The 18,630-nt window shown below is 37.8% G+C and overlaps 1 protein-coding gene across 1 annotated transcript in view; it reads left to right on the top strand.

Moving 5' to 3' along the window:
- Positions 1-18,630, top strand: part of PEX7 (peroxisomal biogenesis factor 7) — a 66,167-nt gene that overhangs the window by 7,733 nt on the left and 39,804 nt on the right. Inside the window, exons 3-5 of the mRNA XM_058170991.1 lie at positions 4,181-4,331; positions 8,001-8,078; positions 9,092-9,200. Coding sequence (XP_058026974.1) covers positions 4,181-4,331; positions 8,001-8,078; positions 9,092-9,200 — 338 coding nt within the window. The remainder of the gene's footprint in view (positions 1-4,180; positions 4,332-8,000; positions 8,079-9,091; positions 9,201-18,630) is intronic.

Here is an 18,630-nt window from a genome sequence, read left to right as displayed (position 1 = left end):
CCTCGTCCAAGTCATTGATGAAGATGTTGAAGAGTACTGGGCCTAAAACAGAGCCTTGGGGTACTCCACTGCATACTTCCCTCCATGTGGATGTAGTTCCGTTGAGGACTACACGTTGAGTGCGGTTGGTCAGCCAGTTACGAATCCATCTGGTGGTGGTGCTGTCTAACCCACATTTTTCTACTTTATCTAGTAGTAGGTTATGGTCTACTTTATCAAATGCTTTACTGAAGTCCAAGTAAATTATATCGACAGCATTCCTCTGGTCTACTAATTTTGTCATTTTGTCAAAGAATGTAATAAGATTAGTCTGGCATGATCTGTTTTTGACAAACCCATGTTGGCTTTTGGTTATTACTTTGTTTGCTTCTAGGTGTTCGGTGATTCGTTGCTTGATTATCTTTTCCAGAATCTTCCCCGGTATTGAGGTCAGGCTGATAGGTCTGTAGTTTCCTGGATCTGTTTTTTTTTTCCTTTTTTGAAGATGGGAACTACATCAGCTCTTTTCCAGTCCTTTGGCAGCTCCCCTGTGCTCCAGGATCTTTGAAAGATATAGTTCAGTGGTTCTGAGATCACGCCTGCCAGTTCCTTCAGAACCTTGGGGTGTAATCCATCCGGTCCTGGTGATTTGAACTCGTCTAGGGTAGACAGGTGTTCACTTACCATTTTCTTCCCTATTTTAACTTGTGTTTCTAATCTGTTTTTTGTAGTGCTGTTTTTGATAGGTTGGATTGTTTTTTCCTTTTGTCGTGTCCCACTCCTCCTCTGACGGCCGAGTCGGGGATGTCCGTATCAAGCGTGCCTCTGCAGCTCTGCCAAAGTCCTATCAGAGTCCTCAGGGCAGGCAGGAATCCAAGGTGTGACTTCAGCAATCCAGATTAGACTTTGCCTGACTCAGAGAATGCCAGAAAGCAGATCCTTTATATAGGCCATGGGGTATGGCTCCATGACTCAGCACTTATCCAGGCCTGCCCCTCCCTTCCTTTTGCTGACGTCGCCTCTCCATTCTCCGGAAGCATGGATCTATCCTTTGCATCGTTTCGTCTCCAGCTGTTAGTAATCCCAGCTCGTGGCTGGCTTCAGGCGCACATGCTATCGGAGGGAGGTTTGTTTATTCAGTTTGTCTGGGCATGGTGGTTGGAGGCATGCCAGGACATTCTTCTGTACTATCAGCGTCCGGCAGGAGATAAGAGGGGCCCGGCTGCGGCGGGGGGAGCGAGCGAGGTACAACACCTTTTGTGTAAAGACAGATGCAAAAAATGAGTTATATTTCTGGACACATTCAATTGTATTGATGTCAGAGATGTGGTGAGGATTGCAAACAGGCGAGCTGTATTCTAGAATTGGTCTAGCAAATGTTTTATATGCTCTGGTTAGTAGTGTGGTGTTTTTGGAAAAGAAGCTACGCAAGATTAGGTTAACAACACTTAGAGCCTTTTTTGCTATGTAGTTGCAGTGGGCTTTGGCACTTAGATCATTTGACATGAAAACCCCAAGGTCTTTAACGGGATGGGGGGTCATCTGTAAGGTAATGTCCATCAAGTATGTACTTAGTGTTTGGGTTCTTTTTTCCAATATGTAAGACTGAGCATTTGCTGGTTGAGATTTAGAGTTGCCAAGTTTTAGACCAAGCGGTTAGATGATCAAGGTCTTTTTGCATGATAGATGTATTGTCTGTGGTGTTAAATAGTTTGACATCGTCAGCAAAGAGAACACAATTACTTGAGATATGGTCACAAAGATCATTAATGTATAGTATGAAGAGTGTTGTTCCAAGGACGCTGCCTTGAGGAACACCACTCTTGACAGGAACAGAATTTGATAGAGCATTGCCAATTTTGACCACTTGTTGTCTGTTAGACAGAAAAGCAGATATCCATTTGTGAAGGGGTCCTGAATTGCCATAGGATTTTAGTTTTAGGAGAAGTTTATCGTGTACTACTGAGTCAAAAGCTTTGCAGAAGTCAATGTAGATTGCATCTATTGTTTTGCCTTGATCAAGATTTGTAGTCCATATGTTTTTACAGTGGAGAAATTGTAAGTTGCATGATAATTTTTTCCTGAAACCAAATTGTTTATTGGAGAGTAGGTTGTTAGTTTCTAAGTATGAGGTAATGGATTGGTTGATGATTAATTCCATGACTTCGCAGGTGACGCAGCACAGAGAGATTGGTCTGTAATTTTCGACTAAGCTGGGGTCTCCTTTTTTGAAGATTGGGATGACTGTGGCTAGTGACCAAAGTTTGGGAAGGGAACTGGTAGTGAAAGAAAAAAATTAAAATTAAAATTGGAAGATTTCAGCCTCCCATAACAAGCAATCCAAAAGTGCAAATTATAACTCCCAACAGCAAATAAAAGTGACAAATTCATGAAAATGGATATTAAACCACAACTTTTTCAATTTTTATGTTTCTTCATCAAAATAAGGAAGAAAAAAGTACTCCACGCTTTCTTATTTTAGCTTATCTTTGGCAGCCTTCCTTGTTGTTCAGTAATAATGATCTCCCAGAAATGATGCAGATCTTCAAAAAGGTGAAACAGACTGTAACTGAATTAGTAAAGATAATAAGCAAAATGTCCATTCAAAAAATAAATTCCAAAATGATTACTTTTTTAACAATGAAGTGGTTACAACCCATTTCTCAGCTTATGGACGCCTTTTCTGACTACTACCAAGTACTGGTTCAAAGTCTCCTTACAAACTATCACTTTATGGAGGATTCATGCTGGTGATTTATGGAGAAGAGAGATATAAAACTTAGGAAAGTCAATTCCCAATATATGCACATTGAAAAAGCTTTGGTCAGTTGGCCATCTTCATTGGAAGCCTTGCAAATCAAATCTACAGCTATTTGAAAAGACATGATTTACACCCTGTAGAAAAAAAGGATTCTGCAAAATTTGAGAGGAATGAAAGCGGAATAGAATAGAATAGAATAGAATAGAATAGAATAGAATAGAATAGAATAGAATAGAATAGAATAGAATAGAATTTTTTATTGGCCAAGTGTGATAGGACACACAAGGAATTTGCATATGCTCTCAATGTACATAAAAGAAAATAAATGTTCATCAAGAATTCTAAGGTACAACACTTAATGATAGTCATAGGGTACAAATAAGCAATCAGGAAACAATATCAATATAAATTGTAAGGATACAAGCAACAAAGTTACAGTCATATAGTCATAAGTGGAAGGAGATGGGTGGTGGGAACGATGAGATTAATAGTAGTGCAGTTTTAGTAAATAATTTGACAGTGTTGAGGGAATTATTTGTTTAGCAGAGTGATGGTGTTCGGGAAGAAATTGTTCTTGTGTCTAGTTGTTCTGGTGTGCAGTGCTCTGTAGCGTCGTTTTGAGGGTAGGAGTTGAAACAGTTTATGTCCAGATTTGCTCCCTGTAGAAAAAAAGAATTCTACAAAAATTTGAGAGGAATGAAGGCGTAATTATCAATCAAAAAATTGGTTTTAAAGAATTTGAGAAAAAGAACACATTTCTTTATGGCTTGAAATGCTATAAAAAAGGATTTGATTCTGCTTCACATAGGTGGATTGAGAAATATCTCAAAATTTTTGAAGTTAGTACAACATTTAACAATATATGAATAATTCAATGAAGTTTTGTTGATCAGAGTTGATCACTAACAGAGAAGAATTAGAAATTGATCTCAAATGTGGAATTTTCCAAAGTGATTCATTATCACATTTACTCTTTATACATCAGTGGCCCCACTGACAATAGGCTTGAACAAGACAAACTGCGGATAAGAACTTCATGAAAAGTTAGATCTGTGTAGTTCTAGCAGATTTAATTTTTAAAAATGCTGAATGTTCAAGCGTGTCATCACACATCCACACCCATACCCACATTCATTGTTTAAACAAGAAGCTCAGGGTTGAATATGTGAGGATTCCTGTCTTTTCATAATTTCTGTATAAAATGAGTTAAGCTGAGTGAATGTAACTCAGTGAAATGTTATGACTTGCTAAAAATTTCGTTCCAGGTTCTCCCCAAGCCCACATCATCATATTATTTTGTGTGAGATGTAAATGTTTGTTCTGAGATTGTGTGTTGGGGTGAACCTAGTCATTATGTAAAATTTCGTATCATTAAATAGTACCCAGTTATATTGCATGATATATTCTTGTCATGAATTAATATATTCACTTTTGGTTTAGTTTTGACTGGAATGATGGTCTATTTGATGTGACGTGGAGTGAAAACAATGAACATGTGCTGGTCACGTCTGGTGGAGATGGATCTTTACAAATCTGGGATACAGAAAAACCTGCAGGTCCTTTGCAGGTCTATAAAGAACACACTCAAGAGGTATAATTAAATATTGTCACTTTTCTCTAGAACAAGATAGATGCTTCAAAAAGAAACCCTTTGTTATTTAATCAATAAAACAATAGTTGAAGTTTAGGAATTGTGATCAAATAATCTCTGATTTATCCTGCTATTGCTTTTGTTTGTTTCTTCTGTTTATCTTTTCTTTATTAACATGTTTTCCAAAAAAGAATAAATATTATTGGAGAAAATTAATGACATTCTGAAAAACAATCAATCAGAATTTCTTTTGAAAATTGCAATGTTCTGTCCAGCAGTATATTATCCTTACAAATTTTGCATCCCTCTTTGAGTAGCAATTTTGTATCATTGAGATCAATGGAAATGATTTTTGAGTATTATGTAACATAATGATTCTGTTAGTTCTATTGTGGAAAAATGGAAAGGTTTTTTTGTATTTTTTGTTTAAAGTGTTACAGTAACTATAGAAACACTTCAAAAGGTTGTCTTATCTGGAAATTACACTATTTTGTTCTTTTTCCAGGAAGATTGTGGTATTTTTATATTGTATGAACTTCTGCCATATAAAATAAGTTATTTATTATTGGCTCTCCTATACATAACTTTCTGTACTCTGCAGAATTTGTAGGTTTATCACTTTGTAGAACTGTACTGATCCCCCCCACAAAGATTAATAAGAGAAGCTAACATAAAAATGTGTTCATTGTCTTTGTAGCAAAGTTAGAATCTTAAAATAGCCAAAATTTGAAGCAATCCAAGTATACCTTCTCTGGAGGTCTGCAAAATGTTTTGAGACCAATTGTTCTAACTTCATAATTTTCATAATTCTAAGGGTAGACTACTATTGGTGAGATTTGAATAGTCTGTTTCTACATTGGAATATCTTTTGTCATTCTATGATAGAAGTAGGGCATTTCAAAGTCCAGTTGAATTAGCCTCAGGCATTTCACACTTTTCTTGCCTTCTATTTTCTTATTTTACAGGCTACACATTTTATTATGAAAAATTTCAAAGGCCTGTCTGTGGGACTTTCTCCACGTGGCAGCTTTTTGTTTCAACCAGCACTAAAGCTATTGCTTTTTCCCCACTAAAGAGTAAAACAGGCTTAACATCCTCAATTGATAAAGTAGTATTTTTATTTGAATATCGTTTGAATGCTCATTATAGCCTCAAGTCTTTAAAATCCCATAGCCCATAGCCTTTGAAGAAAGTCAATGATTTGAAAACAAAAGCAATACAAGTAAGAAACAGATTGGTTTGTGATTATCAACGTTTTGGATAGAGGGTTAGCAGAGATTGATTTTAACCATTGTCCTGTGCTAGTGATTGCCTCAATTGATTCAGACAGCTCTTTGCGGTAGCCTAACTTACCTTCCTCTAAGGAGTTATTGTCAGATGAGGCCACTGAACTTTCCTCCATCAAGGAAAATGCAGAGTAGTAGGAAGATGTGCAAGGAGTGAATAAGCATGAGCCAAGTGCATTACATCTCCCGAAGGTCTTCATATGGCATGTACCGGGGGTGAAATCCAGCAGGTTCTGACAGGTTCTGGAGAACCGGTAGCAGAAATTTTGAGTAGTTTGGAGAACTGGCAAATACCACCTCTGGCTGGCCCCAGTGGAGTGGGAATGGAGATTTTGCAATATCCTTTCCCCAGGAGTGGGGGAAATGGGGATTTTGCAGTAACCTTCCCCTGCCATGCCCATCAAGCCACACCAAGCCATGCGCACAGAACTGGTAGTAAAAAAAATTGAAGTTCACTACTGGCACGTACACTCTTCTTTAGAAAAAAAATATATGTTGAAGACATCAGCCTAAAAGGGTAAGGAGAGTAGCAGTGGTTGGGATTGTTTTGGGCAAGGTGATGAGTTTTTGAGTGAAAAGTTGGTTTTTGCCAGAATCGAAGTTTCCCATGTTAGTGTTTAAAAAACTCAGAGAGAGAGAGAGAGAGAGAGAGAGAGAGAGAGAGAGAGAGGGAGGGAGGGAGGGGGGAGGGAGGGAGGGAGGGAGGGAGGGAGAGGGAGAGAGAGAAAGATCTGTGAGTCAATGTGATTCCTGACAATTGCCCGGGGAAGTCCCTTCAGGTCTCTTGTAAGGCTTTTCGCAAGTGGACTGAAAGAGAACGACTGGCCCAAAAGCATCCTTCTGGTTTTGTGTTTGATGGGGGTCCAGAAGTCACAGTCTCCTGATTTCTAGATTGCAGAAATTATTTGAATGATTAATGTATTTTTCCAGATATGAGTGGCTGCTTCATAAACTGCTTCCAGTTGTTGTGCCTGTACATGGGCAAAACACTTTATTTTGCAGGGGAAAAGGCAGAGAAGGAACTTCTCTGGGCATTTTGCCCACCTAATCAAAAGCAGGAGTTAGTTGATGCAGATAACTTAAAATAAGCAGTATTAAGTATTTGAGGTGGTTCCTGTCCTACAGTGACCATGTTAAACAGGAGTCATATATTCTGCAGAAGTGTTTTGTTGCAACTCATCACGGTTGGCTCTTATCAAGAGGAGTTTCACAAGCAGTGAGTGCCATCAGGCTTTTGCTACTGTATATTAGTATTTTGAGATATATGTTCAGTTTTTGAAAACTAAATATTCTGACTCCTCTACAACATTAGACGTTTTGTTTTATAGTCATAGTTTATTAATTGATTAATCTTATGGTCGTATCTAAGAAAAGAAAATAAAGGTTAAAAAACAGAATCTAGTCCCAGGGTAAAAGAGTATTGGTTTTTTTTGGACAGCCTAGTTAATTGATAAAATGGTCATCTAGTCTGACCATCCTTGGACAATAGTCCGGCACATAGTGTTTCAGTATCAATCTTTGAACAATATATTTAAAAAGCTGTCACACCATACTAGAACTAATTGGATCCTGTTTGGAAGCCGCATTTATCTTTTAGTAAACTTAATAATAGTCTGTGGGCTTGTGTATTTTTTCCATGCTACACCAATTCTAGATGAGTATCTGAACTGGAATATTTCAAGTGGTAACCTAGTTTTTATAACAGGGACCAAGGTTTTTTTCCTGGAGATTATCTTCTTTGCACAGTAGATGGGGTACTAGAAAAATAGAAAAGAAATGTGCGAATCCAAGAATAGCTGGGCAGAAAATAAGAGTGAGCAGTATTTGGATCAATGCTTTTAAAAACTATAATTGAGGGAGTAGCAAGCAATAAAATGAATCCATTCTTCTGAGCAAAAAGAATTCTTGAAATATTATCGAAAACCACAGTTGACTGGGTCTTAATTTTCTATCTGAGGAAGAAAAAGTGAAGGTAAAAATTACAGCTATTATACACTGCAATAAATAAAAGGATGTACCAACCAGCCACAAACACATTGCCTACACAGACACAAACACACGTATATTTATGTATGTATATATAAATATATTTTAGTATAAATGCACATGCATGCATAAACATTTTGATGTCTCATGATCATATAGCTAACAAATTATTGTGTACCTTTATAAATTGTGGATTATTAATATGTGTGTGTATTAAAAGAGAAGCGTTTTATTTTTGGTTATTGGTTTTCACTTTTTTCAGTTTGAAAAACCTTGATATATCTTCCTCTTACACAGTATATCCAGTATATTCTTTCAATAGCAGGACAGGAAATATCCTCTATTTATGGCTTGTCCAATGTGTGCTAGCAAGCTAAAGTGTATCTAATATTTACAGGTCTATAGTGTTGACTGGAGTCAAACCAGAGGAGATCAGTTAATAATATCTGGATCATGGGATCAAACAGCAAAATTGGTATGTGTGTACTGCAGATTACTTAAATTGCTTATTGGTTTGACATTCTAAAATAATATTTTCAACATGATTTCTGTTCTGTTCTTTTACAAATGACTTGCTTTCTTTTGTTTAAATTAATATTTGTTAAAAATAAGACAATTAAAATGAGAAATCTAGTTGTTTTCATAACTACAATATTTCCTGAATTAATTTGATCAAGTGGGAAGAGTCACGGGATATATTTCTTTCCATAACAAAACTGCAAATTGATCAAGACTTGCATATGCAATTGATAGTTGAAAGTACAGGTAGCTCTTGACTTATGACTAATTGTTGAGTGACCAATCTAAGTTATAATGAGCCACGGTGGCGAAGTGGTACAGTATTGCAGGCTACTTCTGCTGACTGCTGGCTGCCTGCAATTTGGCAGTTCAAAGCTCACCAGGCTCAAGGTTGACTCATCCTTCTGATGTGGGTAAAATGAGGACCCAAATTGTTGACGGGCAATATGCTGACTTTGTAAACCGCTTAGAGAGGGCTGTAAAGTTGTATATAAGTCTAAGTGCTATTGCTATTGCTATAATAGATTGATAGAAGCTACTTACAACCCATATTTGAAGTTCTGGTGGCTACACCACACACACACACACACACCCCTCATATGTCTAGTATTTCCAGTCTGTTTATTTCTATTTCTAACAGAGCGGGGGGGGGGAGGGAAGGAGGAAGAGGGAGATGGAGAGACATCCCGGTTTTTAAAATGAAAAGCAAACCAAAGAAGCAGCTAATTTTCAGAAAGGCATAAATCAAAACTCTTTTATAGGTACACATTTTGGCAAATTTAAGATACACATTTTTACATCTGGAAGTAATTCTATGGGAAAGCAATATATTTGTTTCATGACAATAAATTACTTATACTTTGTTTGCTTGTTTAAAAAAATAAGGTCAGTTTGATAATCTCCAAAGTAGGAACTATATCCTGAAAGTAGGTGTACCAATCATCCTTTATTTGTTTACATTTTGTCTAGTGGGATCCTGAAGTGGGACGGCCATTGCGCACATTCAGAGGTCACGAAGGTGTCATTTATAGCACCATATGGTCTCCACATGTCCCTGGCTGCTTTGCCTCTACCTCAGGTAAATGCTGCAATTTCTATTTATTTGTAGTAGCAGCACTCCAATTACATTTGATGGTTCTAAAATTCCGTCCAGCAGATGGTGGTATAAATTTAAATAAATAGTGGAAGAAATGAAGAATGTGTAGCTATAATTAAAGAGCAGGCTCAGTTGTTATCTTTTAACTACACATATCTGGCCCCTCTACATGGATCAGCAACTGCTTTAATCAAGTGAATCAATAGCAGTTTTTCATGCTGTCATTTCATCTCTGGCATTTTTTACTGCCTCGCCAACTTTCTTTCTCCTTCCCAGCTGATACAGCACTACAAGAAGTTATAAATTTCTGAACGGGTGTCTTTTATCCAATACCTTTATGGCTTTATGAACAGTGTTCAAGTCATTTCATTTCCTGAAAAACTTAGCTCAACCGTCCTTTTGGGAGCATATTATCACAAGGATTAATTTATGCCTTCTAATTTCAAAGCACAGAGGTCATTTGGAATCTGTAGGTTTGTTGTGTAGCGTTAGACCGCAGTTCCTGGAAGTAGAAGAGCTGCACATGAATTGGTCATAATATGATTCGAACCATTTACCTAGCGATTTAGTCACAAATAAAGGTTGTTTATGATAATGTAGTAGTAATAATACTGGAACCAGTGATAGCCTTCCTAAATGCTTTTCAGGTGTTTGGATTGCAGTAATTCTAAATCACAGCATGGTTAATCACCAGAGATTTGGAAGATGTTATCCAGGTTACTGACCTCTTGTACACAAGTTGTGCTTTTGAGTGTAGGGGTTGGGTGCTAGACAAGGATTGGGGACAACCAACTTCAAATTTATATTTTACTACAGTTAGTTCTCATTTAGTGACTGTTTACAGTTGTGATGGTGATGAAAATATAACCTTGAGACCAGGGGTGGTATTCACTTACCTTCGCTACCGGTTCTCAAGCATGAGTGCGCGTGTGCACATGCTCGCTTCGCTTGCATGTGCCACCTCTGTGCATGCATAGAGCTTTCCGCGTATGCACAGAGCGTCAAAAACAGGATGTGATGATGTCCGGGTGGGTGGGCGGAGCCTCCTGCAGCCGCTGCTATCGATTCGCCCGAATCAGATAGAACCGGCTGAATACCACCATTGCTTGAGACCAGCCCTGTCCTTTATAACCTTTGCAGGTCTATAAAGCAAAGGCAAGTCAAACTTACATTTTCACTTAATGGCCATTTTAGCCAAACAATTGAGTTGCTGGGTCTTAATTGTGGTCATTAAATGAGGACTTCCTGTACAGTCAAATATTTCAATGGTTTTGGGTCAGTCACTATTTCTCAGGTTAAACTACTTTAGCAGGACTATTGTTTAGAAAAGAAAATGGTAGAAATGCTGCAATGTAAAAATGCAGTGAATATATGCAACAAATAAATTGAACTGCTGTGAAAGGTGTGTTAATCCCAATGCAAAAATGGTGGGGGCTGGGTTCAAATTTGATTAAGTGCCTCATTCTAGCTAGGCTTGGTTAATAAAGCAAAATATAAAATCATTGTTTTACCTTGCTTTAATTTCCTATGATTAAAGCTAATTTCTAAACTAAAAGAGAAAGAGCTTGCTCTCCTCTTGTGTAGAATTAAAAAAAAGGGGAGGAATACAAAAGCCTGAGGCTGAAGTGCTGGGCCTCTGAACTGCCTTTATTTATTCCCAACTAATGAATTAATCATTGTCAGCATGTTTAATTTTAAAATAATCAACAGGATTGTGTTTCGGAAAGATTTCAGTGTGTATTATGAGTGTTTTGTTTTTACAATTCAGCAGGTTGTAGAGCTTCTTTATCAGTGGAAGCGGTATAATAGCTCTGTCTCTTTGATTAGTAGCAGCATGATCATTTCTGTATTTTAGAAAGAAAGGTCAGTTGAGTGTTTCTTTCAAATGTAATGCCATTTAACAATTTGGTAATGCATCTACTTTGAACATGACTTTGGATCTTTTCACTTGTTTCTTTAAAGTGCAGGCAGTGTTCTACTTTGCTAGGCACTATTTAGTTGATCTCCCTGGTTTCTGGTGAAAGCCATATCATGCCCAAAATTGTTATGTGCAGTGTTAAAAAACATTCTGTTTAATTGACCTTGTCCCCCTATATTAGTCCCAAGAGACAAGTCCTAATACAGCATCATTAGGAATTTGGAACAACTCTGGCATTTTACATACTTTTTACAACTCTGTGCTCTTAAAGAGATTGCTCGTATTTGTTCTTAATAATTATTCAAATTCGTTCTTAATAATATACAGATAATTTTTATTTTGAGAGGAAGGTTGTATGGTAAAAGTCTTGGACATTACAACTTTGGCAGAACACTCACAGTGTCGAACATCTTATTGGTAAGCTAAGTTCTCTTTAGGATAGCTACCTGCTGCTTTTATCATAAGGATTTTGTATTGTTTATCATATTTGTATTGTTCAACAAATTCAGCAAGTTACATTATTTTATTTTTAGATGACAAGCTATTGTCTAGAAAAGTGTTACCTCCTGCTTGGTAACCTAGATTCTTCCTATCAGTTTTAATTTTCAGCTTTACAGCTAACCCCATTTCTACATAATCCTCGTGCTCTGTGAATTTTTCACTTATCATCCATTTATGCTCTAAAAATATTTAAGCTGGCTGAGATATCTGTTGTGTGTATGAGATGCTATGTATGATGATTAGATTTTACATATATAAAATAGAAAAATGAATGTTTGTGTGTTTATTAGATATGTATATACACATGTTGTTGTTGTTAGTTGTGAAGTCGTGTCTGACCCATTGCAACCCCATGGACAACATTCCTCCAGGCCTTCTTGTCATCCACCATCCTCTGGAGTCCATTTAAGCTTATGCCTACTGTTTCAGTGACTCCATCCAGCCACCTCGTTCTCTGACAACCATTCTTCTTTTGCCCTCAATCTTTTCCAGCATTAGGCTCTTCTCCAGACATGCATGAAATACATAACATTATTTATTTATTTATAATAAATAAATAAATAAATAAAATAACATATGCATTGTTGGTATAGTAATAATGATGAACAAATATCTATGTTACAGAAATTAGAATAAACTGAATATCTATACCAACATTAATAAGTAACTAGGGTTGATTTACAAAAGGAGACAAAAATCTGCTCAGGTGTAAAGGAAAAACTAAATCAATGCTTTTTTGCCCGTATTAGTTTGAACATTTTCATTTAAAACTTTGATTAGTGGAATAGTCATGCTGCTGTACTATTTTTTCTCTCGTTTGATAGCTTCTTTAAGAATAGAATATTTAACCAGGTGGATCTTTCTTTATTAATAGAAAATATTATCAAAAAAATAATATTCAGTACATTGGCAAATCTCATAAGATTTAAAGACTTCTGCTGTTTTGTAACCTTGGTATTCCATGCCAGTACTTATTGCAGTTGCCATAGGTTTTTTGGGAACAAGAGTGTGTTCAGTTTGGCTGAGCTACAAAAGGCTTTTAGATTTCGCTGTACCTTGCAGTACAGAATTACTGACTGAATTAATAGACCAACTCAGCTTTAACAAGTTTACTTCGAGAACGTTTTACTTTGATAAATATATATAAATATAGTAGCAAATATTGTATCTTTTGAATTACAGGTAGTCCTTGATTTATGACCACAATTGAGCCCAAAATTTCCAGTGCTAAGTGAGGCAGTTCCCAAGTGAGTTGCACCTCATTTTACGACCTTTTTGCCAGAGTTGTTCAGTGAATCGCTGCTGCATTTAAGTCAATCATGCGGTGGTTAAACAAATCTGACTTCTCCCACGTGTCAGGAGCCAGGTGATCACATGACCTGGAGACAGTGCAGCCCTCATAAATACATGCTAGGCCAAAAAGCACCTCAGTTTTGATCATGTGACCATGGTGATGCTGCAACAATCATAAATGTGAAATCCAGTCATAAGTCACTTTTTTCAGTGCTGTTGTAACTTCAAACAGCCACTAAACAAATGGTTGTCAGTAATGCTGAGTCCTGGTAACTGACCGAAAAAATTCCCGCAGTTTTCTTGGCATATTTGTATCTTACTAGGGCTAAGAGAGAGAGAGAAATTTGCTCATGCCTAAGACAGGGCCAGAACACACAATCTCTGGTTTTCTAAACTGGTGCCTTTAACCACAGCACTCAGCTAGCTGTCATATAGTAGTAAACTCTGGTTATAATGTTGCTCAGAAAGAAAATTCTTCAAAAGATTTGTAGATGTGCGATAATGAGCTGTTTCAGCAGTGAATGTTTATTTACCTGGTATTGTCTATCAGCTCACTTAATTTCTAGAATAAATAAATTAGACTAGAAGCGGGGATGACAGGTTCTGGAGAACCGGTAGAAGAAATTTTGAGCAGTTCGAAGAACAGCCAAATACCACCTCTGGCTGGCCCCAGACTGGGGTGGGAATAGAGATTTTGCAATATCCTTCCCCTGGAGTGGGGTAGGGATGGAGATTTTTCAATATCCTTCCCATGCCACGCCCACCAAGTCACACCCACAAAACCGGAAATAAAAATATTTGGATTTCACCACTGACTAGAAGGGAATATAAAAGAGTACTGACTAGTGCTGATAAGTAGGTATTGGAAAAGCACAATATGCTTTCTTTTGTCTTTGCACTATTTTTTTAAAAAAGAAATGAGAGTTCTAATCTAGAACTGAGATATCTGATAGGAACCGTATCTGGTCACTAATGTTGATAGTGGCTAGAATCCAGGGAGCTACTTAAGGCATGTCTAAGGGCTTGGGAATGTCAAGACAAATCTTTGTTTTTAAGTAAACATGTTATATGTAATTAATCTGTGTAAAATCTAAAACTAAAAAAGAAAACAAAAATCCACCGCATCACTTTTAAGAGGGTTGTACCACATAGCATAGCTTCCTCATAAAGCACTATGGTTCTTGAGATTCCAATCCACTCTTATATATTCTTAGCTTTAAGATAAGCTAAGATATAATGCACAAAATATAATGCAATCATACCTGCAGATGTTTTATTTTGCTGACAATTTATTCTACTTTGCTCATCACAGAAACCAGATTGTAGCTACCTGTGTATTTATGAACTGGATTGAATTGAATTTATATAGCCACCTATCTCATATATGTAACCCTGGACAACTTATGAACAATTAAAACAAACATTACCAATTTAACATTTAAAAATACATTTCTAAAAAAAGACTAATAACAATTTAAAAAAACAAGAAAAAACATAAAAGCATAAAACCATCATAAAAAATAATAAAATACATAACTGAGGTAATCACATCTAACAATAACATTCTATATAATCAGCCTGCCACCTTTGCTGCATTTCCAGATCCCCATGTCTATTGGTAAGGCCATGTTTTCAGGGTTTTATGAAAACCAGCAGGAGCAGAGGCAATCTAATATTTAGGGCTGTGATGGTGAACCTATGGCACGAGTGTCACAGATGGCACGCAGAGCCCTCTCTGCGGGCACGTCAGCCATCGCCCCAACCCAGTTCCATCACGCATGCATGCTCCCCTTCCCTGGCCAGCTGGTCTTTGGGTCTCTGCTGCGCAGGCACAGGGGCGGGGCCTCCCCCAATCTCCATAGTTTCTCCCCCAAGTGCACCCTAGCTTTGTCCTCCATTCCTGCCTCCTGTGCCTTCCCCGATCTCTGCAGGTCCCACCCTCCACAGGTGCCTCTCTGTGGCAGGAACGCAGGAGAAAGCTAGGGCGTGCTTGGAAGAGAAATTGTGGAGATCGGGGTAGGCATGGGAAGCAGGATGTGCAGGGAACACACGCGCATGCGCAGGGATGGGGCGTATGCACGGGGGTGCTCGCATTGCATTTTGAGGATTGGGGCACACATGCGTGTATTCGCGTGTGCTTTGGGAACTCAGTACCAAAAAAGTTAACCATCACTGCTCTAGGGGATGATGTTCTAAAGGGCAGGTCCCATGGCAGAAAGTTTCTTCTCTTTGGTCCCATCACCGGACATTTCTTAGCTGATGGGACCCCAGAGCACGTCTCTCTTGCTCCTGATGAAACAGATAATGTAAGTGAGTTTCTTAAGTAACTCAGTGCTATACTATTTGGGTCCCATTTATTTTATTCAAATGCTGTATAACACATTGTTCTCAGAATGTAAACAGACATTTTTTAAAAAATGAATTACACTAAATGAAAAACAGCTGTACTAATGTAAATTGTGATAACACATCAATTAGCACACCATAGCAAGTACATAAACGGTTTTCCAAAATGATAATATAAATCATATTTTAAGCCAATAACCAAGTAATATAAACTGAATCAAAATATTACAAGCATTACAGTAGCTATTTCTTAACCAATAGAAATCTCTTTTGATAGTTGAGACGTCAGTATGTGTCAAGCAAGCCTCAGGTACCAAACGGAAGAGAAGAAAATTTCAGGAACATTTCTTGAGGTTTTTTTCTTTTTTTGTAACTGAACTTTGAATTGGTGTGTGTATGTGTGAGTGTAAAATGCTGGTACCATTCTGTATTCTTGCTGCCATTATCTGTGCAAATGAAAATTGTAAAATACCTTCAGAAGCAACTCTGTATATAATGCAGTTCAGTAACTCAGTAGGAAACCTCCACAGCATGAATCTCTGAAGCCAGATTATCTACATTCAGATAGGTTGTTTGAATCAATAATGATGTTTGTAAGTTTTCCTTCTGTTTTCATTCTCTCTCTCCCTCTCCCTCCCTCTCTCTCTCTCTCTCTCTCTCTCTCTCTCTCCACACTCATACATATCCACACAAATGAGAAGGTGGTACCAGCCCTTCAAGGTAGGCCAGGAAACTGACACCACAAGAAATACTAGAGTTTGACTTTATTGAGAGACTATAACTGAATCTTGAAAGTCCGACAGGATTTCCCCTTTTCTCAAGAGAATCAACCTTGAGTTTCTTTCCCACGTTTTCTTGTTTACCTGGGCTAAGCCTAAATTTTATTAGCAATTACCACAGTGCTTCTCCAGGGATGTCTCTGTGCTTCTCTAGAGGAATGTAAGTTGGTGTAAATAAAATACAAGTGAATAAATAGCAAACTCTAAAATATTGACAGCTTTAGATAGTTTGTGAGATGCTTTCAGTTTCCTGCAGCATGCGCTTAATCAAATTGTCAGCAAAAGTGTGTAAAATCTAAAAGAAAGATTTAAAGATAACATTTAAAGGGAAATGAATAAAAAGTGATTGAGTATTTAAGAACTTGCAGTTGTGCAAATTATAGCCATAAGCATGGAAGTGAAGGGGGAAAAAGATTACCACAGAGAAAAATAATGGGCCTGCCTGAATGGCATTTCAATTAAGGTGTATTCAGCATTAAATATGTTCGAAAAGAGGAAAGCACTTTGCAGTGTTGTTAATACTGCATTCAATCATCTGTATTTCTATGGGTGCTTTCTCACTTGCTTCAGTTCTTGTTCGGAATTGGAAATCTTGATAAAGAACTGGAGTTGCTAAATCTGTATAAACCATTCTATTATAATATCAGCACCAGTTTTTAAGCTAATAATAGCTAGGGATCAGCTCGGAAGGATGACTTTGCCTGTTCATTGTCTCTCTGATAACAAAAGGCTAGTCATGTGGAAAATGTCATTAAAGAAATGATATAAACAACAAAACTGCCTGATAGCTTAAAGGATTTAATTTGTACACAAGGATACTTTCTGTTCTCTACCTGCGCAACAAAACTGAATACCGTGTAAAGAAGATTAAAATGTATCCATGATTTGTTGAAAACAAGGCATAATCAACATTGTTCAGATGATGCTTCATCAATCACTTGCAGAGCTCACCTTTGCAGTTGGCTTTCCCAGTAAAAACATTGCTTTATAAAATAAAAACACTGTACTTAAAATATCTTTCATTTTTCTGTATGAAGTGATACACAGAGTACCATATTTTTTGGAGTATAAGATGCTCCGGATTATAAGACTTACCTACCCTTTTTGGTGAGGAAAACAAGAAAAAGAAATCTGCCTCTGCCTCTGCCTTCCAGCAATTTTGCCTTGTTCCGGCAAACAGCCTGCTTTACTTTCATTTTCGTTTTCAGTATAGTTTGATTAGCACAAGAAAAAAAAAATCTGCTCCCAGCAATTTACCTCCTTGCAGCAAGCAGCAGAGGCCCTTGCAGCAATAGGCAGTGGCAATCCCTGCAGCCTGAAACAGCTGAGAGTTGGGAGGCCGATCCAACGGACAATCAACTTGTGCTAATTAGGCTGTGCTGAAGCTGAAATGGGCTGTTTCTTCTTGCTGCTTGCTGCAAGGAGGTAAACTGCTGAGAGGCAGAGACCATAGGGTGGGAGCCAGTGGGTGGGCGGAGCTACATTCGGTGTATAAGACACACCCAAATTTTCACCCCCTTTTAGGGGAGAAAAAGGTACGTCTTATACTCCAAAACATATGGTAGATGCTTACTGTGAGAAATATTCTAGCATCTCTCTATAAAGGGAAGGTCTACTGTTCACAAAGACCTCTGAAAACTTGACCTAACAGCAAACTATTAGCTTTGCTGCTAGAAATGTAAGTGTTGCCTTCATTCTTATGGGTCTAGGATTTTTCGCCTCAAACACTTGGTGCTGCCTGTTTCTCCACCAGGGTTTTGCCTCCGTGTTAGTACACCCTGGCACTTCAGGCTTTTGAATGCACAGGACACTTCAAAGCTCCGAACCGACAGAGCCTCCCTCTGAACTGCAGCCCCCGCTCTATTCCCAAAGCCCCTGAGCCCCTGCACTGATTGGCCGGCTTCAAACTGACCTGTGCGCCCAAAAGCCCAATACGAACGGTACTGCGATGAATGGGCCGCGGCGAAGGGACTGGGATGGAGGGGCCGTGGTCCAAAGTGCCAAGATGTAATAATGGGGAGGCGAAACTGTGGTGGAGAAACAGGCAGCACCAAGAGTTCGAGGCAAAAAGTCCCATTTCGATTCATATATATTAGAGTAAACTCGGATGGGATTAATTCCAGCATATTCCCACATTAGAAAAAGAAATTGTTATATATCTTCAGAGGATTTAATCACATCACTCTTTTTTATTCAACAATACAGGTAGTCTTCAAGTTACAACAGTTTGTTTAGCGATCATTCGAAGTTACAATGGAACTGAAAAAATAACTTACAAGCATTTTTCACACTTATGACCTTTACAGCATCCCCATTGTCACATGTTTTACATTCAGATGCTTAACAACTAATTCATATCTATGATGGGTGCAGTATCCCAGAGTCATGTGATCCCCTTTTGTGACCTTCTGACGAGCAAAATCAATGGAGATGCCAGATTAGTTTAACAACTGTGTTACTAATTTTAACAACTGCAGTGATTGGCTTAAGAAATGTTATAAAGAAACTCACTTAACAAATTTCTTACTTAGCAACATAAATTCAGGGGTCAATTGTGGTCGTAAGTCGATGACTA

The sequence above is a fragment of the Ahaetulla prasina genome, chromosome 1 (assembly GCF_028640845.1).
Source record: "Ahaetulla prasina isolate Xishuangbanna chromosome 1, ASM2864084v1, whole genome shotgun sequence".
NCBI lineage: Eukaryota > Metazoa > Chordata > Lepidosauria > Squamata > Colubridae > Ahaetulla > Ahaetulla prasina.
This window is presented reverse-complemented; position numbering and strand designations above follow the sequence as displayed.